At 53.1% G+C, this 22,906-nt stretch overlaps 2 protein-coding genes across 5 annotated transcripts in view; both read right to left on the minus strand.

Annotated features, from left to right (window-relative positions):
- Positions 1 to 585: 585 nt before the first annotated feature.
- LOC139584995 (proline-rich protein 2-like) lies at positions 586 to 4,516 on the minus strand. The gene is made up of 3 exons (XM_071417372.1): positions 4,497 to 4,516; positions 2,013 to 3,456; positions 586 to 1,067 (listed from the first exon to the last, which is right to left on the minus strand). Exons 1-3 carry the CDS (start codon positions 4,514 to 4,516, stop codon positions 1,008 to 1,010), a joined length of 1,524 nt encoding a protein of 507 aa, XP_071273473.1. The 3' UTR covers positions 586 to 1,007.
- A 3,055-nt stretch (positions 4,517 to 7,571) lies between these two features.
- Positions 7,572 to 22,906, minus strand: part of COPA (COPI coat complex subunit alpha) — a 40,647-nt gene continuing 25,312 nt past the window's right edge. For all 4 annotated transcript variants that reach the window (XM_071417381.1, XM_071417382.1, XM_071417383.1 and 1 more), the window contains 17 exons: positions 21,716 to 21,854; positions 20,564 to 20,726; positions 18,906 to 19,052; positions 17,726 to 17,915; positions 16,704 to 16,799; positions 16,013 to 16,101; positions 15,411 to 15,534; positions 14,431 to 14,520; positions 14,238 to 14,347; positions 14,045 to 14,122; positions 13,827 to 13,895; positions 13,474 to 13,610; positions 12,454 to 12,640; positions 10,349 to 10,459; positions 9,664 to 9,825; positions 8,840 to 9,034; positions 7,572 to 8,052 (listed from right to left, as the gene is read on the minus strand). In XM_071417381.1, coding sequence (XP_071273482.1) covers positions 7,993 to 8,052; positions 8,840 to 9,034; positions 9,664 to 9,825; positions 10,349 to 10,459; positions 12,454 to 12,640; positions 13,474 to 13,610; positions 13,827 to 13,895; positions 14,045 to 14,122; positions 14,238 to 14,347; positions 14,431 to 14,520; positions 15,411 to 15,534; positions 16,013 to 16,101; positions 16,704 to 16,799; positions 17,726 to 17,915; positions 18,906 to 19,052; positions 20,564 to 20,726; positions 21,716 to 21,854 — 2,147 coding nt within the window. In that variant the 3' untranslated portion in view covers positions 7,572 to 7,992. The remainder of the gene's footprint in view (positions 8,053 to 8,839; positions 9,035 to 9,663; positions 9,826 to 10,348; positions 10,460 to 12,453; positions 12,641 to 13,473; positions 13,611 to 13,826; positions 13,896 to 14,044; positions 14,123 to 14,237; positions 14,348 to 14,430; positions 14,521 to 15,410; positions 15,535 to 16,012; positions 16,102 to 16,703; positions 16,800 to 17,725; positions 17,916 to 18,905; positions 19,053 to 20,563; positions 20,727 to 21,715; positions 21,855 to 22,906) is intronic.

A 22,906-nucleotide genomic window follows, 5' to 3' on the forward strand; every position in this document is an offset into this window, starting at 1 on the left:
AAAAACCATCCCAAATTTCCAGCCCTGGCACAGCTCGAGGCCATTCCCTCTTGTCCTGCCCCTGTTCCCTGGGATCAGATCCCAAATCCCCCCTGGCAGATCCCAAATCCCCCTGGATCCCCCTTTTCTCCAGGCTTGGCCGCCTCAGGATTCTCCATTCCCTTTCCCAGCCCCATTCCCTGGACACTTCCAGCCCCTCCTTCCACACCCTGGACATTCCCAGCAGGACAATCCCTGGAATCGCATCCCCGGGATCGTCATTCCCATCCCTCTCTCCCCTGCAGGGATCGGAATCCACCCAAATTTGGGAATCCCGGAGCCTTTTCCGTGCCCTGGGGCCAAACCCGGGAGTGCCAAAGGACAAAACTGCGCCTGGAAATGCAGGACGGGCCCTCAGGGTTAATTGGGGCGGTAATTGCACCCCACTAATTAACACACACAGCTCCCAATCATCCCAGGAGAGCCAATCCCATCCTCGGGAAAATTCCCAGCTCTCCAAGCAGAGCTGGGAAAAGGGATTAAATTCCAATTTTTTTTATTTTATTTTTTTTTTGTGTGTGTGTCCTGAGCTGCAGATCAGGAAAATCCAGGTCATTAATGAACTTTATTAACAATGGGAGCTCATTGAGTTGCCATGGCAACAGCAGGAGGAATCAACAAACACAGAGACACTTCCAGAGGGAGCAGGATTTCCCTGGATTCGGGATTTACAGAGCCAATCCCAAGTTTTTTTGAGCAATTTTTTAGGATTTTAAGGGGAGCAGAGGTGGTTGTGTCACAACCAGGATTTGGGAAGAGGCCCCCCCTTCCCCCTCTGGGATAAAAGCACAGGAAAACCGCTCTGGGAACAAGGAAAAAAAATTCCTGCTAAATGTGGGAAAAAAAAACCCCAATCTGGCATTCCAGAGTGGGGAAAAACCAGGAAGAGAGGATGGGAATGGCCAAGGGGAGGGAGTGGGGGGAAAGCTGGGGTGGGGGACTGGGAATTTCCTTCTCCAGGAGAATTCCTAGCGGAACTGGAGGGGGCTGATGCGCAGCCCCAGCACGTCCTTCCCGATCTCCGTCACCTGCAGGGACAAAGAGAGGATTCAGGGGTGAAAATTCAGGATTTAGGGGTGAAAACTCGGGATTTAGGGGTGAAAATTTGGGATTTAGGGGTGAAAACTCAGGATTTAGGGGTGAAAATTCGGGATTTAGGGGTTGGTTTTGTGGCTGTCAGTCCTGAGCCTCTGCTGGGAGCTCTGGGAAGGGTTTGGGTTCCCCCTCAGGAATTCCCCCATTTTCCCCTCAGGAATTCCCACATTTTCTCCCTCAGGAATTCCCTCATTTCCCCCTCAGGAATTCCAACATTTTTCCCCCTCAGGAATTCCCACATTTTGCCCCTCAGGAATCCTGCACTTCCCCCCTCAGGAATTCCATGTTTTTCCCTCGGGAATTCCTTGTTTTTCCCCTCAGGTCTGTCATATTCCAGCCTCCCCCTCCTCGCTGCCCGGTTTGTGTGCACGGATGCGGCTGTGCGGACGAATCGTGACACAAAGTAGTCCCACTCGGTGCTAGGGGTGCGGAAGGCGAAAGCGCGGAGGGATATCAGGTGTCGGTTGTGCAGAGTCGCGCGCTGCCGGGGGGGGGGTGGGGGGGTGGGGGGGGGGAAACTCTCGGTGATGCGGCCGAGAGAGGTCCGGCAGAGCGAGAGACGCGGAAGGATACACGCACGGCGCTGCAGTTTTCCCCTGCTGTGGTGCCGTGTACGGACCCGGTGGCGGCGGAAGCGCCGTGCCAGCGCACAGGGATGCCGGCTGTGGCCGGACAGCGGCACGCAGCGGCTCGGAACCGGGACCGCGCTGTGCCAAAGCCGCGGTCAAAGCAGCGGCGGGTGGCGGCGGAGCCGTGGGAATAGAACTGCGCATGCGTGCGGCTGATCCCGGAAGCGGCGCCGTGGTTGGATGAGGCGGCGCGGAGCGATATCGCTGGTGCGGGGGTTGTAGCAACTGCGCATGCGTGGATTACGTTACTAGGGCAGCGGGGGGACAGCCCTGATGGCGGCGGCGGCGGCGGGCGGGCCGGGGGGTGCGGGAGGCGGCGGCGCTGCGGAAACGGGAGCCGGGGCTGCGGCCGCAGCCGTGGAAAGGAACGCCGGGACCCCCGTGGTTGCAGGAGGCGGCGGAGCTGCGCCATCCGGCAGCTCTGAAGCGGGGGGCTGCGCTGGGGAAGGCGCGGCTCCGCCCGCCATGGAGCGGCAGCGGCAGGAGCGGGAAAGCGACCACGGGCGGCGGCGGGGCGGCCTCGTCAGCGGGAGATGATCCCGGGGTGGCGGGAGGAGCGGCGTGGAGGCGGCGGGGGGGGCCGCGGCTTGCAGCCGCTGGGGGCTGCGGTGGCTGCCGGCCCGGCGGGCAGGGGCGGCGCGGACGGGAGGCTGGGCTGGAGCGGCGGCAGGCACGGCAGAGGCGGGGCTGGAGCGGCGGCAGGCACGGCAGAGGCGGGGCTGGAGCGGCGGCAGGCACGGCAGAGGCTGCGCTGGAGCGGCGGCAGGCACGGCAGAGGCGGGGCTGGAGCGGCGGCAGGGCGGGCGGGCTGCAGCCACCGGTGCGGACGCCGCGGCGCCGGCACGGGCGGGCTGGGCGGGCCGGGGCGCTCCGGTCCCAGCGCAAGCGGTGCCGTGCCGGGGCCGGGGGATTGCGCCGGAACGCCGGCAGGGACGGGGTCAGCCGGGGGCGTTTGCACTGCCGCGGGGTCCGTGGGCAGCTCGGGGTGTGCGGCGTGCGCTGGAACGCCGGGGGGGGGTGGGGGGGGCAGAGCTTCCCGCGGCAACGTCCGCAGGGGGCGCAGCGCGGCCGCGCCAGGAGCGCTCGGCACCGCAGATCCGGGAGCCGCAGGGAACGGCAGAGACGCAGCAGCAGCGAGGGGACCTGGGCCAGCACCGGCCCCGCTGTGTCGGCAAAGGGGGCGAGGGGGACGTGGGGGGGGGGCGGGAGCGGCTGCACTCGCGGGGAACGGGGGGGGGGGGGTGGGGGGGGGGAGCGGCGGCGGCAGGAGGGGGCGGGGCCGGTGACGCCGGTGGGCGGGATTGAGGGGCGGGGCCCGGGACAGCCGGGACCGACGGGATGGCAAAGGCGGGGATGGCGGCAGCGGTGGGAGGGGCCGGGGGTTGGCCGGGGCCGGGGGGGGCGGGTGTCGGGACCGCGAGGGCGGGGAGCGGGGCGGCAGGGGCGAGCAGGACCGCGGGTACCGGAGCGGCGGCGTCCGATGGGGAAATGGGGGGCGTGTCCGGCTGGAGACTCGCGGTGGCGAGGGGCGGAGCCGCAGGAGGGGCGGAGCTCGGCGTGGCAGCTGCGGCGGCACCCCCCGTGCAGCAAACACAGCTCAAGCAGCGCCCGGCAAGCTGGTAGCAGCTGCCCGGCAGCCAAATCCCGGCGGGAGATGCTATTAAAGTGCTTTATACAAACTGTGTCCAAAGGTCTGGTAAACAGAGCTGAACGGTCAGCATTGGAAAAATACAATAAAGTTCATTCTAAGAGGATTTTTGGCTCCTGTTTCGGTAACTGACTTGGCATTGAAATTTAGAAAGGCTTTAGATGCTTATAGAGATCTCTGTCGTGGGCAGAGTGAGTTTGTCCCATCATTACACGGGTGTGTCACCAGCCTCGATGCTGCAGAAGCAGCGTCCTTGACCAGAGCCTTACAGCACTGCCGTTTACCACAGTCGGGCTTTACAGCCCCTTTTGCGACAGTCGGGCTTTACTGCCCCTTTTGCGACAGTCGCGCTTTACGGCCCCTTTTGCGACAGTCGGGCTTTACTGCCCCTTTTGCGACAGTCGCGCTTTACGGCACCTTTTACGACAGTCGCGCTTTACGGCACCTTTTACGACAGTTTTGCTTTACGGCACCTTTTACGACAGTTTTGCTTTACGGCACTTTTACGACAGTCGCGCTTTACGGCACCTTTTACGACAGTTTTGCTTTACGGCACCTTTTACGACAGTCGCGCTTTACGGCACCTTTTACGACAGTCGCGCTTTACGGCACCTTTTACGACAGTTTTGCTTTACGGCACCTTTTACGACAGTCGCGCTTTACGACACCTTTTACGACAGTCGCGCTTTACGGCACTTTTACGACAGTTTTGCTTTACGGCACCTTTTACGACAGTCGCGCTTTACGGCACTTTTACGACAGTCGCGCTTTACGGCACCTTTTACGACAGTCGCGCTTTACGGCACCTTTTACGACAGTTTTGCTTTACGGCACCTTTTACGACAGTTTTGCTTTACGGCACTTTTACGACAGTCGCGCTTTACGGCACCTTTTACGACAGTCGCGCTTTACGGCACCTTTTACGACAGTCGCGCTTTACGGCACCTTTTACGACAGTTTTGCTTTACGGTACCTTTTACGACAGTTTTGCTTTACGGCACCTTTTACGACAGTTCTGCTTTACGGCACCTTTTACGACAGTTTTGCTTTACGGCACCTTTTACGACAGTCGCGCTTTACGGCACCTTTTACGACACTCGTGCATTTCGGCACTCCCTTTTATGGAACTTTTACAGTACTTCACAGCACTTTACAGTGTTTATTTTACTTTACATTAATTTTTAATTAATTTTTTCAATTTAATTTTTTTTAATTATTTTTTTATTTTTAATTTTTCTATTTTTGCAGCCTTTTTTAAAATTTTTTCAATTTAATTATTTTTTAATTTTTTATTTTTAAAGCTTTTTTTAAATTTTTTTAATTTTACTTTTTATTTAATTTTTATTTTTAATTTTTCTATTTTTAATGCTTTTCATTTTATTTTTTAATTTTATTTTTTATTTAATTTTTATTTTTAATTTTTCTAGTCTTAAAGCTTTTTATTTTATTTTTTTATTTTATTTTTTATTTACTTTTTATTTTTAATTTTTCTAGTTTTAAAGCTTTTATTTTTTAAATTTTTTTATTTATTTTTATTTTTAATTTTTCTATTTTTAACGCTTTTAGTTTTTTTAATTTAATTTTTTTTTAATTTTTCTATTTTTAAAGCATTTATTTTATTTTTTTAATTTTATTTTTTTAATTTTATTTTTTATTTTATTTTTTATTTTATTTTTATTTTTAATTTTTCTAGTTTTAAAGCTTCTTATTTTATTTTTTAATTTTCTTTTTTATTTACTTTTTATTTTTTATTTTTCTATTTTTAAAGCTTTTTATTTTCTTTCATTTGGTGCTGCCCAGACCAACTCAAGCTGGTGATTGTGGTGGTGTTTGAGGGTCTTGCATTACAGCACTACCTTTTATGGAACTTTTATGGCAGTTTACAGTTTTTATTTTGTCCTTCATTTATTTTAAATTATTTTTGTTATTTTATTTTTTTATTTTTAATTTTTCTATTTTTAATTTTTATTTTTAATTGTTCTATTTTTAAAGCTTTTTATTTTATTTTTTAATTTTGTTTTTCAATTTTTCTATTCTTAAAGCTTTTGGGTTTTTTTAATTTTATTTTTTCATTAATTTTGTTTTTTTAGTTTTCTATTTTTAAAGCTTTCTTTTTATCTTTTTTTAATTTAATTTTTATTTTTAGTTTTTCTATTTTAAAAGCTTTTTTTTTTTTAATTTAATTTTTAGTTTTCGTTTTTCTATTTTTAAAGCATTTATTTTATTTCTTAATTTTTTTTTATTTAATTTTTGGTTTTAACTTCTCTATTTTTTAAGCGTTTATTTTATTTCTTAAATTTAATTTTTTATTTAATTTTTTTATTTAATTTTTCTATTTTTAAAGCATTTATTTTATTTCTTAAATTTTTTTAATTTAATTTTTGTTTTTAATTTTTCTCTTTTTAAAGCATTTATTTTATTTCTTAAATTGTACTTTTTATTTCATATTTTATTTAATTTTTCTATTTTTAAAGCTTTTCATTTTATTTCATTTGCTGCTGCCCAGACCAGCTCAAGCCGCTGATTGTGGTGGTGTTTGAGGGTCCCCAGGACAAGGGAAGAGATGAGAATCTGACTCCACCTTTCAGAAGGCTGAAATATTATTGTATGATCTCTATTCTATTAAAAGAAAATGAGAAATTGGAACTACACTAAAAGAGCACGGAGACATCAGAAAGCTGGAAAGGAATGAATAATAAAAACCTGGGACTGCTCACAGCCCCGACACAGCTGGACCATGATTGGTCATCGAGTAGAAACAATGCACAGGAGACCAATCCAAGATGCCCCTGTTGCTAAACCATCTCCAGCCCACACTCCACAGCCAGCAGATCGTTATTGGTTCCATTTCTGTTCTGAGGCTTCTCAGGAGAAAAATCCCAGCCAAAGGATTTTCATCAAACACGTCAGTGCCAGGTGATGGCACAGGCAGCATCGGCCGGCCGAGGTCACTGTGTCATCCCTGCCAGCCCAGGTGTCACAGCAAGGAGGAGAGAGGTCACCTTTAATGTGTGTGTGGTGTTGGATTGCTCTGGATTGCTCTGGATTGCTCTGGATTGTTCTGGACTGCTCTGTACTGCTCTGGATTGCTCTGGACTGCTCTGGATTGTTCTGGATTGCCCTGTACTGCTCTGTACTGCTCTGGACTGCTCTGGATTGCTGTGGACTGCTCTGGATTGCTCTGGACTGCTCTGGATTGCTCTGTACTGCTCTGTACTGCCCTGTATTGCTCTGGATTGCTCTGGACTGCTCTGGATTGCTCTGTACTGCTCTGCATTGCTCTGTACTGCTCTGGATTGCTCTGTACTGCTCTGGACTGCTCTGCATTGCTCTGTACTGCTCTGGATTGCTCTGTACTGCTCTGGATTGCTCTGTACTGCTCTGGACTGCTCTGCATTGCTCTGTACTGCTCTGGATTGCTCTGTACTGCTCTGTACTGCTCTGGACTGCTCTGCATTGCTCTGGACTGCTCTGTACTGCTCTGTACTGCTCTGGATTGCTCTGTACTGCTCTGTACTGCCCTGTATTGCTCTGGATTGCTCTGGACTGCTCTGCATTGCTCTGGACTGCTCTGCATTGCTCTGTACTGCTCTGTACTGCTCTGGATTGCTCTGTACTGCTCTGGATTGCTCTGGACTGCTCTGCATTGCTCTGTACTGCTCTGGATTGCTCTGTACTGCTCTGTATTGCTCTGTACTGCTCTGTACTGCTCTGGATTGCTCACCCTGTGCCCACCCTGCAATACAGAGCAATACAACACCACACACACATTAACACAAGGTGATAACCTTCTTCTATTTTCATTACATGTGGGTTTATTGCTACAGGAAACCCAAAACAACAAAAGCACACAGAAAACAACACTCATCTACCATTAACACCAGAATCCACCCAAATTTGGGAATCCCGGAGCCTTCTCCGTGCCCTGGGGCCAAACCCGGGAGTGCCAAAGGACAAAACTGCACCTGGAAATGCAGGATGGGCCCTCAGGGTTAATTGGGGCATTAATTGCACCCCACTAATTAACACACACAGCTCCCAGTCATCCCAGGAGAGCCGATCCCATCCTCTGGAAAATTCCCAGCTCTCCAAGCAGAGGTGGGAAAAGGGATTCAATTCCAGGGTTTATTTGGTGTGTCCTGAGCTGCAAATCAGGAAAATCCAGGTTATTAATGAACTTTATTAACAATGGGAGCTCACTGAGTTGCCATGGTGACAGCAGGAGGAATCAACAAACACAGAGACACTTCCAGAGGGAGCAGGATTTCCCTGGATTCGGGATGTACAGAGCCCATCCCAGGTTTTCTGAGCAATTTTTTAGGATTTTAAGGGGAGCAGAGGTGGTTGTGTCACAACCAGGATTTGGGAAGAGGCCCCCCCCTTCCCCCTCTGGGATAAAAGCACAGGAAAATTGCTCTGGGAACAAGGAAAAAAAATTCCTGCTAAATGTGGGGGAAAAAAACCCAATCTGGCATTCCAGAGTGGGGAAAAACCAGGAAGAGAGGATGGGAATGGCCAAGGGGAGGGAGTGGGGGGAAAGCTGGGGTGGGGGACTGGGAATTTCCTTCTCCAGGAGAATTCCTAGCGGAACTGGAGGGGGCTGATGCGCAGCCCCAGCACGTCCTTCCCGATCTCCGTCACCTGCAGGGACAAAGAGAGGATTCAGGGGTGAAAATTCAGGATTTAGGGGTGAAAACTCGGGATTTAGGGGTTGGTTTTGTGGCTGTCACTCCTGAGCCTGCGCTGGGAGCTCTGGGAGGGGTTTGGGAGCATTCTGAGATCTCTTGGGGGATTTGTGTGGAAATTTGAGGAGTTATTTAAGATATTTCCATGGATATTGAATTTTTTTTTATGGATGGACAAGATTCCCCCTCAGCCTCCTCCAGACCAACCAGGCCCAACTCTCACAGGCCTCCCTTGTGAGAAAAACTTCAGAGCCCAAATCCCCTCTCAGATGAGAGACTTTTTTGGCATTTTGGAGATATTTCCATGGATATTGAAGATATTTCCACGGATATTGGAGTTATTTCCACAGCTGGATAAATTTCCCCCTCAGTCTCCTCCAGACCAACCAGGCCCAATTCCCACAGGCCTCCCTTGCGGGAAAAAGGCTCCAGAGCCTAAATCCCCTCTCAGAGGAGAGATTTTTGGGGATATTTAAGGTATTTCCACAAGTATTTGAGGTATTTCCATGGATATTTGAGATATTTCCACGGATGGAGAAGTTTCCCCCTCAGCCTCCTCCAGCCCAACCAGGCCCAACTCCCACAGGCCTCCCTTGCGGGAGAGACCCCAAACCCCCTCCAGAACCACAAAATTTCCCCCATGAGGGTGGTGCTGACCCCTCAAACCACCTCTAAACCCCGGTTTCTCCCAGCCCACAGCTCAGTGGGATGCAATCCCCACGGAACCAGCGGCGTCCCCTCACCGTGGTGACGCGGCAGATCTGTCCCCGGAACTCGGGGCTGTAGCAGGCCCCGCTGAGGGGACACTTCTCCACGGCTTTGCCGCGGTAGATGGGGCGGTAGGAGGCGGCGCAGATGTCGAAGGGGTTGTGCTGGTCGTAGTTGAGCTGGTGGCTGTCAATGGGGTTCTTCTCGCACGCCGCCAGGATCTTCCGCGTCTGGGAAGGACAGCGCCGTGAGCACGGGGAAAGGGGGACACCCCAACATGGGTCACGGCAAAGGTTTGGGGACAGGGGTACCCTAAAAAGGGTCACAGTGGGGGTTTGGGGCAAGGATACCCCAGAAAAAGGTCACAGTGGGAGTTTGGGGACAGGGACACCATAAAAAGGGTCATAGTGGGAGTTTAGGGACAAGGATAACCCCAAAAAGGGTCATGGCGGGGGTTTGGGGACAGGGATACCCCAAAATGGGTCACAGTGGGAGTCTGGGGACAAGGATACCCCAAAAAGGGTCACAGTGGGAGTTTGGGGACAGGGACACCCCAAAAATGGTATCACAGGAAGGGTTCCACACCTGAGGGCCTCAGCTCGGGTTTGGGGACAAGGACACCCCAAAAATGGTGTTTCCCAACTTGAGGGCCTCATCTGAGGATCTCACCCTTGAGTTTGGGGACAGGGCCATTTGGGCACAGGGCCATTTGGGGACAGGGCCATTTGGGGTCTCACCTGCTGTGTTTGGGGACAGGGCCATTTGGGCACAGGGCCATTTGGGGTCTCACCTGCTGTGTTTGGGCACAGGGCCATTTGGGGACAGGGCCATTTGGGCACAGGGCCATTTGGGGTCTCACCTGCTGGGCCACCTCGGGCTTGGGGCCGAGCTCGAGCAGGCGCCGGGCAAAGGTGGCAGCGCTTTTGAAGTTCTTGAGCTTGAAGAAGAGGTTGAGGGCGGTGCGGAGCACCAGGATCATGTGCACGGGCTGCAGGTTGGAGTGTGTGAAGTAGGCGGCCATCTGCCAGGGAAAGCAAGGGTTAAAATCCTTAGGAATAACGGGAATTATGACAGGGAATCCCTTTTTCTCTGTTGTGTTTGCATTGAAGGCAGAATTTCAAACTTCCAGTGAGGTTTTTCCACCTCGGGAATCTCACATTTACCCTCGGAAATCCCACATTTCCCCTTCATGAATTCTGTGTTTTCCCCTCAGTAATTCCCTCATCTCCTCCCTCAGGAATTCCACATTTCCTCCCTCAGGAATTCCACATTTTCCCCCTCAGAAATTCCCACATTTTCCCCCTCAGAAATTCCCACATTTCCCCCTCAAGAATTCTGTGTTTTCCCCCTCAAGAATTCTCTCATTTACCCCCTCAGGAATTCCACATTTCCCTCCTCAGGAATTCCATGTTTTCCCCTCAGGAATTCCATGTTTTCCCCTCAGGAATTCCATTATTTCCCCTCAGGAATTCCATGTTTTCCCCTCAGGAATTCCATGTTTTCCCCTCAGGAATTCCTTGTTTTTCCCCTCAGGCCTCCCTCACCTCACAGATCCTCTTCTGCTGCTCCAGAGTCTCCTTGGGCAGTTTCTTCCTCTCGATCTCCATGGACAACCCCACGATGTATTCCCGGCATATGGCGATCAGTTGCTGTGCCTTTGGGACAAAACCAGGGATCAAACCTTCCCTGGGGACACCCCAGGATCGGGATGGGAAATCCCACATTTCCCCCCTCAGGAATCCCACAACTTCCCCCTCAGAAATCCCATATTTCTCCCCTCAGGAATTCTCACATTTCTCCCCTCAGGAATTCCTACATTTCCCCCTCATGAATTCCATGTTTCCCCCCCTTCAGGAATTTCCACATTTTCCCCTCACGAATTCCCACATTTCCCCCTCAGGAATTCCCACATTTCCCCCCTCAGGAATTCCATATTTTTTCAGGGCAGAATCCCCACATTTCCCCCTCAGGAATTCGACATTTTCCCCTCGGGAATTTCCATATTTCCCCCTTGGGAATCCCATGTTTTTCATGGAATTCCATGTTTTCCATGTTCCCACATTTTCCCCTCAGTAATCCCACATTTTTCCCTCAGGAATTCCCACATTTCCCCCTCATGAATCCCACATTCCCCCTTCAGAAATTCCATGTTTTTCAGGGCAGGAATTCCCACAATTTCCCCTCAGGAATTCCATGTTTTTCAGGGCAGGATCCTCACATTTCCCCCTCAGGATTTCCCACATTTCCCTCCCTCAGAAATCCCCGTATTTCCCCCCTCAGGAATTCCATGTTTACTCCCTCCAGAAATTTCCACATTTCCCCCTCAGGAATTCCATGTTTTTCAGGGCAGGAATTCCCACATTTCCCCCTCACAAATCCCACATTTCCCCCTCACGAATTCCATGTTTACTCCCTTCAGGAATTTCCACATTTCCCCCTCAGAAATTCCATGTTTTTCAGGGCAGGAATTCCCACATCTCCCCCTCAGGAATTCCCACATTTCCCTCCCTCAGAAATCCCCGTATTTCCCCCCATCACGAATTCCACATTTGCCCCTCACAAATCCCACATTTCCCCCTCAGGAATTCCATGGTTTTCAGGGCAGGATCCCAACACCTCTCCCTCAGAAATTCTGTGTTTTCCAAGGCAGGAATTCACACATTTCCCCCTCGCGAATTCCCACATTTTCAGGGCAGGATCCCCACATTTTCCCCCTCAGGAACCCCACATTTCCCCCTCAGGAATCCCACATTTCCTCCCTCGGGAATCCCACATTTCCCCCTCAGGAATCCCACGTTCCCCCCTCACGAATTCCACATTTGCCCCTCACAAATCCCACATTTCCCCCTCAGGAATTCCATGGTTTTCAGGGCAGGATTCCAACACCTCTCCCTCAGAAATTCTGTGTTTTCCAAGGCAGGAATTCACACATTTCCCCCCTCACGAATTCCCACATTTTCCCCCTCAGGATCCCCACATTTTCCCCCTCGGGAATCCCACATTTCCCCCTCAGGAATCCCCACATTTCCCCCTCAGGAATCCCACATTTCCCCCTCAGGAATTCCATGGTTTTCAGGGCAGGATTCCAACATCTCTCCCTCAGAAATTCTGTGTTTTCCAAGGTAGGAATTCACACATTTCCCCCTCGGGAATCCCACATTTCCCCCTCGGGAATCCCACATTTCCCCCTCAGGAATCCCCACATTTCCCCCTCAGGAATCCCACATTTCCCCCTCAGGAATTCCATGGTTTTCAGGGCAGGATTCCAACATCTCTCCCTCAGAAATTCTGTGTTTTCCAAGGTAGGAATTCACACATTTCCCCCTCAGGATCCCCACATTTCTCCCTCAGGAATCCCACATTTCCCCCTCGGGAATCCCACATTTCCTCCTCGGGAATCCCACATTTCCCCCTCGGGAATCCCACATCTCCCCCTCAGGATCCCCACATTTTCCCCCTCAGGAATCCCACATTTCCCCCTCAGGAATCCCACATTTTCCCCCTCAGGAACCCCACATTTCCCCCTCGGGAATCCCACATTTCCCCCTCAGGAATCCCACATTTGCCCCTCAGGAATCCCACATTTCCCCCTCGGGAATCCCACATTTCCCCCTCGGGAATCCCACCGCGACGCCGCCCCACCCCTGACCTCGGCGATCTCCTGCTTGTTGTCCACCACCAGCAGGGGCACGCTGAGCAGGATCAGCCGGAATTTCTCCACGGCCTCCTCGAACTTGCCGGCCGTGGTCAGCTGGTAGCAGAGCTGCAGCCGCTGGATCAGGTCGTTCAGCTTCAGCCCCACGGCCGGCAGCGCGTTCTTCAGCCCGGCCTCCTTCCTGCCACCACGAGAAAATTCCACGTTTAGGGAAAATTCCACGTTTAGGGACGAGGGCGGTGCTGAGGGTTGTGTGGGCCCGGTGAGGGTGGGGTGGAATTCCCGGAGCGGCCCAAGGAATTCCCGGAAATTCCCTCCAGGGATGGGAATGCACCCCCCTGAGTCCCTTCCAATGGCTCCCGATGCTTTCCCGTGGAAAAAAAATCCATTGGAAAAATGGTGCTTTTTCCATCCTAAACCGGGCCTGGTGCTTTTCCATGGAAAAATTCCCCCAAGTATCCAACCTAAACCTGGCCTGGTGCTTTTCCATGGAAAAAGTACATGGAAAATGGAATTTTGGGAAAATGGTTCCCAATGCTTTTCCATGGAAAAATTCCATGGAAAAATGGAATTTTCCAATGCTTTTCCATGGAAAAATTCCCCTGAATGTCCAGCCTAAACCTGCCCTGGTGCAACTTGAGGAGTTCCCTCTCATTACGTCTCCGTTCCCTGGGATCTGATCCCAAATCCCCCCTGGCAGATCCCAAATTCCCCCTGGATCCCCCTTTTCTCCAGGCTGAGCCCACCCTCAGCTCCCTCAGGATTCTCCATTCCCTTTTCCAGCTCCATTCCCTGGATTTTGCCCCGAGCTCAGCTCCAAACCCCTCTCTTCCCCCCACACAATTCCCAGCTCTCTCCACAAACCGGGAATTCCGGCTCCTCCTCATCCCTGGAGCCGCCCAGGGAATTCCTGGAATTCTGAGCGTCCAGCTCGGACCGGCTGGGCTCATTCCCAGCCTCACAAATCCGGGATTTCTCCCCTGGAAGGCGGGAAAGGCGCGTCCCAGTGCTCACCAGTTGCGGTGCGGGAATCCATACATGGCGGGGAGGCTGGGAAGAGCCTGGAATGTCGTCCTGCCCCGGGAGAAGGTCTGCAGGAAGAGCTGCTTGTAGGGCCCGAAGTTGGTCACTCCCACCTGGTCATGGAGCAGCTGAGGGGGGGAAAAAAATAAAATAAAAATAAAAAAAAATCATGGAAAAAATAAAAAAAATCATGGATTAGGTCGGGAAAACCTGGATCAGGCAGAGCCGAGGCCTCGCTCTGGGTCGTGTCCACAGGGGAACGGGGATGGAATATTCCCAGATGGATGCAAAGTGATGATTCAGAAAAAAATGTTTTTCCATTAAAAATTCCATAGAGAACTCACCCTCATGGCTGTCTCGAAGGATCCTGCCAGGATGTGATCCACGGGGAGCTGGGAATTGTTGCACCACACCTGGGAAAGAGGGAAGGGAAGGGAATCCAGGTGGGATTGGGATGGGCAGAGTTCCCACAATGGGCTCACAAATCCCAAATAAAAACCACCAAAAAGAGAAAGGGAAAAGGAGGGAATTCCCGGTTTTCCAAGGAAATCCAGGATTTTACCTGGGCTGGGCTGGTGCCTTTGGTGGGAGGCACAAAGAATCCGTCCTCAGCCGTTCCTGCAGGGCCGGCAGGGACATCCTGAGGGAAAATCCCGGAATTCCAGCTGAAACCCCAGCTGGATGATCCCACAGAACATTCCCTGCTTCCCGAATTCCCCAAGAATCGGCGCTGGGACTCCCCAGGATTCTCCTACCAGCTCGGGGGGAAGATCCAAATCTTCTTCCACCTCCCATCCTCCTCCTTCCTCCTGCCCTTTTCCCGTTCCTTCCTCTCCGAATCCTTCCCCGGCATCCACGAATCCGTCTGCAGGGAGCAGGGAATGTCACAGGGGTCCCACGGGCGGGGGGGAGGGAGCTTTCCCAAGGGAAATCCCAGGGTTTTCCCACCTTCATCCAGCTGCAGCTCGGCGTCCTCGCCCCAGCCCTCGGTGCCCACGGTGTCGATGTCGATGTCGGCAGCCAGGGCTCCTCCTTTCCCTGAAAAAAAAACAGGGAAAGACCCTTGGAAAACAATTCCGTGAGGGGAAAACCCCACCCCGCCTCTGCGCTGTGGCATCTCGGGGTGGGATTTTGCGGAATTTCGGGATTTATGAGGGTGGGGAGAGCGCCAGGATCATGGGGCTCATCCCCGGCTGGACGCCCACTCTGAATTCCAGGAATTCCAATCCCAGCCCTGATCCCAAATCCCAGGCATCAATCCCAAATCCCAGGGCTCAATCCCAGCCCTGATCCCATTCCCAGGGGTCAATCCCAGCCCTGATCCCAAATCCCAGGGGTCAATCCCAAATCCCAGGGGTCAATCCCAGCCCTGATCCCATTCCCAGGGGTCAATCCCACTCCCAGGGGTCAATCCCAGCCCTGATCCCATTCCCAGGGCTCAATCCCAGCCCTGATCCCATTCCCAGGGCTCAATCCCATTCCCAGAGGTGAATCCCAGCCCTGATCCCATTCCCAGGGCTCAATCCCACTCCCAGGGCTCAATCCCAGCCCTGATCCCATTCCCAGGGGTCAATCCCAGCCCTGATCCCAAATCCCAGGCATCAATCCCATTCCCAGGGGTCAATCCCACTCCCAGGGGTCAATCCCAGCCCTGATCCCATTCCCAGGGCTCAATCCCATTCCCAGGGCTCAATCCCACTCCCAGGGGTCAATCCCAGCCCTGATCCCATTCCCAGGGCTCAATCCCAGCCCTGATCCCATTCCCAATCCCTCCCACCCCCATGGCCTCACACCCCACACCCTTCCCCAGTTTTTCCAGCCCCTTTCTCCCCAATTCCCAGAACATTCCATGGGTTTGCCTGGACCACAGCAACCTCCCGGCGCCCATCCCAAACCCCGGGAATGCCGGGAATGCGGGGAATGCCGACCTTTCCCGGCGATGGAGCCCTCGAAGAAGCCCTTGGACACGGTCAGCAGGGGCCAGTTGGTGTCCAGGGGCAGCACCGGGGCCGGCGGCTGCAGCAGCCGCGCCTCGGGATCCACGGCCGGGATCTGGGACACGCCGGGAAAACGTCGGGATGCGCCGGGAAAACCCCGGGAAGGAGCTGCCTCGCCATTAACAGCTCCTTCCCACATCCCTGGACTTTTCCAGGAGTTCTCCCCATTGGAACCCACAGTTCCCTTTCCCAAATTCCTGGAGTTTTCCAGGAGTCCATCCCCTCTGGATCCCACTGTTCCTTTCCCAAATTCCTGGAGTTTTCCAGGACCCCCCCATCCCCTCCTTCCTGAATTCCAGGAGTTTTCCAGGATTTCCTCCATCCCCACCATTCCCTCCTTCCCAAATTCCAGGTGTTTTCCTCACCGGACCCCACTGTTCCCCTCTCAAATTCCAGGAGTTTTCCAGGAGCCACCATCCCTTCCCTCCTTCCCCAATTCCAGGAGTTTCCCAGGATTTCTCCCATGCCCATCCCCATCCCCATCCCTCCCAAACTCCCGGAGTTTTTCCCGGAGTTTTTCCCGGCGTTCCCACCGTCTCCTTCTCGGGATCGAAGGATTCCCGCAGGCTCTCGGCCTCCTCGTCCAGCCCGTGCGTGGCGGCCGTCAGGAACGCCAGGGACTCTGGAAAAATAACGGGAATGACCACGGGAAATAATGGGAATGGCCACAGGAATAACGGGAAACACTGGGAATGGCCACTGGAATAATGGGAATGACCACTGGAATAACGGGAAACACTGGGAATGGCCACAGGAATAACACAGGGAAACACTGGGAATGGCCATTGGAATAATGGGAATGGCCACTGGAATAATGGGAAATACTGGGAATAGCCACAGGAATAATGGAAATAGCGGGAATAGCCATTGGAATAATGGGAGTGGTGGGAATAGCCATTGGAATAATGGGAATGGCCACTGGAATAATGGGAAATACTGGGAATAGCCATTGGAATAATGGGAGTGGTGGGAATAGCCATTGGAATAATGGGAAATAGTGGGAATAGCCATTGGAATAATGGGAATAACCACTGGAATAACAGAAATGCTTGGGGATCCAAGAGCCTTTCCTGAGCTTCCAGGGCAGCATTCCTGGCGGGAATGACTTCCTCTGCCCAGAATTCCTGTCAGGAAGGACTCCCCATGCCCGGAAGCCCCCGGAATTCCCGTTGGGAAGGACTCCCCGTGCCCGGAATTCCCGGGATTCCATTGCAAACGACTCACTCTGGCCGCAGTTCCGCAGGATCCGCACCCTCTCGGCCACGTCCCCCAGGTACAGCGCGTTCTGGTAGTGCCCGCTCATGTCCTTCCGGATCTCCGCTGGAAAAACGGGAAAAACGGGAATCAGCCGCCGTTCCCGAGACTGGGAAAAACGGGAATCAGCTGCTCTTTCAGCCCCGGGAAAACCGGGAATCAGCTGCCATTCCCAGGACCAGGAAAATCAGGAATCAGTCGCTGTGCCCAGTCCAGGAAAACTGGGAATCAGCCGCCATTCCCAGCCCAGGAAAACTGGGAATTGGCCACTGTTCCCAACCCAGGAAAACCGGGAATCAGCCGCCATTCCCAACCCAATAAAACCGGGAAATCAGCCGCTCTTCCAGCCCCAGGAAAACTGGGAATCAGCTGCCATTTCTGGTCCCAATAAAACCAGGAATCAGCTGCCATTCCCAACCCAGGAAAACTGGGAATCAGCTGCTGTTCCCAGCCCCAGGAAAACCGGGAATCAGCCACCATTCCCAACCCAGGAAAACTGGGAATCAGCCACTGTTGTTGGCCCCAGGAAAACCAGGAATCAGCCAGGATTCCTGGCCCAAATAAAACCAGGAATCAGCCGCCATTCCCAACCCAGGAAAACCGGGAATCAGCCACCATTCATGGCTCCAGGAAAACCAGGAATCAGCTGCCGTTCCTGGTCCCAATAAAACCAGGAATCAGCTGCCGTTCCCAACCCAGGAAAACTGGGAATCAGCCGCTGTTCCCAGGACCGGGAAAACTGGGAATCAGCCCCCATTCATGGCTCCAGGAAAACTGGGAATCAGCCCCCATTCATGACCCCAGGAAAACCAGGAATCAGCCGCTGTTCCTGGTCCCAATAAAACCAGGAATCAGCTGCCGTTCCCAACCCAGGAAAACCAGGAATCAGCTGCCGTTCCTGGCCCCAATAAAACCAGGAATCAGCTGCCGTTCCCAACCCAGGAAAAGCGGGAATCGGGCGGGATTCCCGGCGGGAATGCCGGGGCTCTCACCGATCTTCATCATCTTGCGGAGCTTCTCCAGGTTGCCGGTGATGAGGTAGAGGAAGGAGAGGCGGTCGAAGTTCTTGGTGCGCTGGTAGCACATCTCCACCACCTGGTGGTTGCCCTGCAGCAGGGCCACCTCGCCCAGCTTCTCCCAGCAGCCCTTGTCGTCCAGAGCCTTGGCTGCCTCCAGGGCGATCTGGGACAGGGAATTCCGGGATTAGAGGGACTGGGAATGGGGTCAGAGGGACTGGGAATGGGATTGGGAATGGGGTCAGAGGGATTGGGAATGGGATTGGGAATGGGGAATGGGAGCAGGGATAGCAGCAGGGCCACCTCGCCCAGCCCTTGTCATCCAGGGCCTTGGATGCCTCCAGGTAGATCTGTGACAGGGAATTCCGGGGTTAGAGGGATCAGGAGTGGGGTCAGAGGGACTGGGAATGGGAGCAGGGATTGGGAATGGGGTCAGAGGGATCGGGAATGGGGTCAGAGGGATTGGGAATGGGAGCAGGGATAGCAGCAGGGCCACCTCCCCTGGCAGCCCCTGTCATCCAGGGCCTTGGATGCCTCCAGGGCGATCTATGCCAGGGAATTTTGGGATTAGAGGGACTGGGAATGGGGTCAGAGGGATTGGGAATGGGATTGGGAATGGGGAATGGGAGCAGAGATTGCAGCACAGCCACCTCCCCTGGCAGCCCTTGTCATCCAGGGCCTTGGCTGCCTCCAGGGCGATCTATGCCAGGGAATTTTGGGATTAGAGGGACTGGGAATGGGGTCAGAGGGATTGGGAATGGGATTGGGAATGGGGAATGGGAGCAGGGATGGCAGCAGGGCCACCTGGCCCAGTTTCTCCCAGCAGCCCTTGTTGTCCAGAGCCTTGGCTGCCTCCAGGGCGATCCGTTCCCAGGGAATGTCCCAAAAACGTCCCAAAATCCCCAAAACCAAACTTCCCAGAATGTCCCAAAACACCTCAAAACGGCTGAGAACGCCCCCAAACTTCCCACAGCGTCCCAAAATGCCCTGGAACATCCCAAAAGCCGACATCACCTCCGTGCTGCCGCGCTCCAGGGCCAGGCTGAGGCGCGTTTATCCCAAAACATCCCCGGAACGTCCCAAAAAGCCCCGGAACGTCCCAGAAAGCCCCGGAATGTCCCAGAAAGCCCCGGAATGCCCCCGGAGCCGGCGTCACCTCGATGTTGCCGCACTCCAGGGCCAGGCTGAAGCGCGTTTTCTCGTCCTTGACGAAGTGCAGGGCCACCTCGGGGTAGCCCTTGCGCTGCAGGTAGGCGATGATCGACTGCCCCACCAGCTTGGCGTTCCGCACCATGTGCAGCACCTGCGGGCAGGCCCAGATCCTGGGAAGGGCTCTTCCCAAAAATCCTGGGAAGGGCTCTTCCCAAAATCCCTGGGGAAAGGCCCTTCCCAAAATCCCTGGGGAAAGGCTCTTCCCAAAAGCCTGGGGAAAGGCTCTTCCCAAAAATCTCTTGGGAAAGGATATTCCATCCCTGGGAAAGGCTCTTCCCAAAACCCCTTGGGAAAGACTCTTCCCAAAATCCCTTGGGAAAGGCTCTTCTTAAAAATCCTGGGGAAGGCTCTTCCCCAAAGCCTTGGGAAAAGCCCTTCCCAAAATTCCTGGGAAAAGCTCTTCCTAAAAATCCCTTGGGAAAGGCTCTTCTCAAAATCCCTTAGGAAAGGCTCTTCCCAAAAGCCTTGGGAAAGGCTCTTCCCAAAAGCCTTGGGAAAGAATCTTCCATCCCTGGGAAAGGCTTTTCCTCTCCTTGGGAGAGGCGCTTCCAAGCACCCTCAGGAAAGGCTTTTCCCATCTTCAGGAAAGGCTTTGCCAGCCCCTATTCCCAAAGGCTGCAGCCCCTACTCCCAAATCCAGAATCCTCAGGAAATCCTACACTTTTCCCCATTCCCAGGTTTATTCCTGACCTCATCATATTTCCTGTTGATGAGGGCGAGTTTGAAGCGGTGGGGTCGATGCTGAGCACTCCCGATTGTGATCCACCATTCCCAACCCCACTCTTCCCTCGTTCCCAATCCCATTTCCCCCCATTTTTCCCCAATTCCCAATCCCATTTTTTCCCAGATTTTCCCCATTCCCAGACTTATTCCTGACCTCATCAAACTTCCCTGTTGATGAGGGCAAGTTTGAGGTGGAACTCGGCGGGGTCTATGCTGAGCACTCCCGATTGTGATCCACCATTCCCAACCCCACTCCTCCCTCATTCCCAAACCCACTTTTCCCCTATTTTTTCCCATTTCCAATCCCATTCCCAGGTCCATCCCTGACCTCATCATATTTCCTGTTGATGAGGGCGACTTTGAAGTGGAACTCGGCGGGGTCGATGCTGAGCACTCCCAATTTTCACCCGCCATTCCCAACCCCGCTTTTCCCTCATTCCCAATCCCATTTTCCCCCATTTTTCCTCAATTCCCAATCCCATTTTTCCCCACTTTTCCCCATTCCCAGGTTTATTCCTGACCCCATCATATTTCCTGTTGATGAGGGTGAGTTTGAAGCAGAACTCGGCGGGGTCGATGCTGAGCACGCGGGGCTCACCCGCCTTTGTCCACCATTCCCAACCCCACTTTTCCCTCGTTCCCAACCCTGTTTTTTCCCAGATTTTCCCCCGTTCCCAGGTCCATCCCTGACCTCATCATATTTCCTGTTGATGAGGGCGACTTTGAAGCGGAACTCAGTGGGGTCGATGCTGAGCATGCAGAGCTGGCATTCCAGATTTTCACCCGCCATTCCCAAGCCCATTTCTCCACCCTTCCCAACCCCGCTCTTCCCTCATTCCCAATCCCAGATTTTCCCCCGTTCCCGGGTCCATCCCTGACCTCGTCGTATTTCCTGTTGATGAGGGCGAGCTTGAAGCGGAACTCGGTGGGGTCGATGGTGAGCACGCGGGGCCGGCACTCCCGGTCCAGGCAGTAAACGTTGTTGCCCTTCACGCGCGTCACGTAGATGGGCAGGTCCAGCGTGCGGATGATCCCGTGGTCCCTGCGCCGGGGAGGGGGCGACGTTCCCGGTGAGCATTCCCGGGGAGAATTCCCGGACATGCCATGGAATTATGGGGGGACGTTCCCGGTGAGCATTCCCGGGGAGAATTCCCGGACATGCCAGGGAATTCCTGGTGAGCTCACAGAGAACTCCACATCATCCTGGTGAGAATTCCTGACCATCCCAGGGAACTGTCGGCCATCCCAAGGAACTCCCAACCATCCCAAGGAACTCCCAACCATCCCAAGGAACTCCTGGCCATCCCAGTGAGAATTCCTGTCACCATTCCAATGAGAATTCCCAGCCATCCCAGTGACAGTTCCTGACCATCCCGGTGAGAATTCCTGGCCATCCCAGGGAGAATTCCTGACCATCCCAGGAAACTCTCGGCCATCCCAGTGAGAATTCCTGTCACCATCCCAGTGAGAATTCCCAGCCATCCCAGTTACAGTTCCTGACCATCCCAGGGAATTCCTGACCATCCCAGTGAGCTCCTGACCATCCAAGCAATTCCTGCCCATCCCGGTGACAATTCCCGCCCATCCCGGTGGGAATTCCTGTCACCATCCCAGTGACAATTCCTGTCACCATCCCAGTGACAATTCCCTCCATTCCCAGTGACGATTCCTGCCATTCCCAGTGACAATTCCCAGCCATCCCAGTGACAATTCCCTCCATTCCCAGTGACAATTCCCAGCCATTCCCAGTGACAATTCCCTCCATTCCCAGTGACAATTCCCGCCCCTCCCAGTGACAATTCCCAGCCATCCCAGTGACAATTCCCTCCATTCCCAGTGACAATTCCTGCCATTCCCAGTGACAATTCCCGCCCATCCCGGTGACAATTCCTGCCCATCCCAGTGACGATTCCCACCCATCCCAGTGACAATTCCCGCCCATCCCGGTGACAATTCCCGCCATTCCCAGTGACAATTCCCGCCATTCCCGGCGGGAATTCCCGCCCTTCCCGCTCCCGGAGCAGGGCTGACCCCGAGGTGACGGCGTATTTGATGTGGTTGCTGGTGGTGTAGATGAAGACGCCGCTCTCGTCCCAGGCGCCGCTCTTGACCCGGATGTTCTCGTGGATCTGGCACAGCGACTCCAGCTTCCGGTTACAGATCAGGATGGCTGGGAACGGAGGGAAACCGGGAATTGCGGGGAACGACCGGGATAACGGGAACGAGGGAATTACGGGAACGAGGGAATTACAGGGAATGAGGGAATGAGGGAACCCAGGGATTGAGGGAATTGCAAGGATTGCAGGGAACAACGGGAATGATGGAGTTATGGGAACAGAGGGAACCTGGGAATTCCAGGGAATGAGGGGAATTGCAGGGAATGAGGGAATTATGGGAATGATGGGAATTGCAGGAATGATGGGAATTGGAGGGAATGAGGGAATTGGAATTACAGGATGGGAATTGCAGGGTATGACGGGAACCCGGGAATGATGGAATTATGGGAACAGAGGGAACCCGGGAATTACGGGAATGACGGGAATTGCAGGGAATGAGGGAATTATGGGAATTGCAGGGAATGAGGGAATGATGGGAATGATGGGAATTGCAGGGAATTACGGGAATGATGGGAATTGCAGGGAATGAGGGAATTATGGGAACAGAGGGAACCCGGGAATTATGGGAATTGCAGGGAATGAGGGGAATGAGGGAATTACAGGAATGATGGGAACTGCAGGGAATGAGGGAATTGGAATTACAGGAATGATGGGAACTGCAGGGAATGAGGGAATTGGAATTACAGGAATGATGGGAATTGCAGGGAATGAGGGAATTGGAATTACAGGAATGATGGGAATTGCAGGGAATGACAGGAACCCGGGAATGAGGGAATTACAGGAATGATGGCAATGACAGGAACAATGGGAATGAGGGAATTACAGGAATGATGGGAATTGCAGGGAATGAGGGAATTGGAATTACAGGAATGATGGGAATTGCAGGGAATGAGGGAATTGGAATTACAGGAATGATGGGAATTGCAGGGTATGACAGGAATCCGGGGATGAGGGAATTACAGGAATGATGGCAATGACAGGAACAACGGGAATGAGAGAATTATGGGAATAACTTGGGTAACAGGGGTAATGGGAATTACAGGAATGGGATTGAGAACGGGGATCGGGATGGGATGGGAATGGGGATAGGAGTAACAGGGATTGT

Source organism: Agelaius tricolor, unplaced genomic scaffold, assembly GCF_023055355.1.
Source record: "Agelaius tricolor isolate 1412-34295 unplaced genomic scaffold, bAgeTri1.0.p SCAF_69, whole genome shotgun sequence".
NCBI lineage: Eukaryota > Metazoa > Chordata > Aves > Passeriformes > Icteridae > Agelaius > Agelaius tricolor.

Excerpts from the sequence above, each read along its gene's own strand:
- LOC139584995 (XM_071417372.1), bottom strand. The coding sequence starts at position 4,516 with ATGCACGAGTGTCGTAAAAG. Across the intron at positions 3,457-4,496 it reads ATGCACGAGTGTCGTAAAAG|ACCTTTGGACACAGTTTGTA; the intron begins GTGCCGTAAAGC and ends TCTGTTTACCAG. Across the intron at positions 1,068-2,012 it reads GCTGTCCCCCCGCTGCCCTA|GTGACGGAGATCGGGAAGGA; the intron begins GTAACGTAATCC and ends TTGTCCCTGCAG.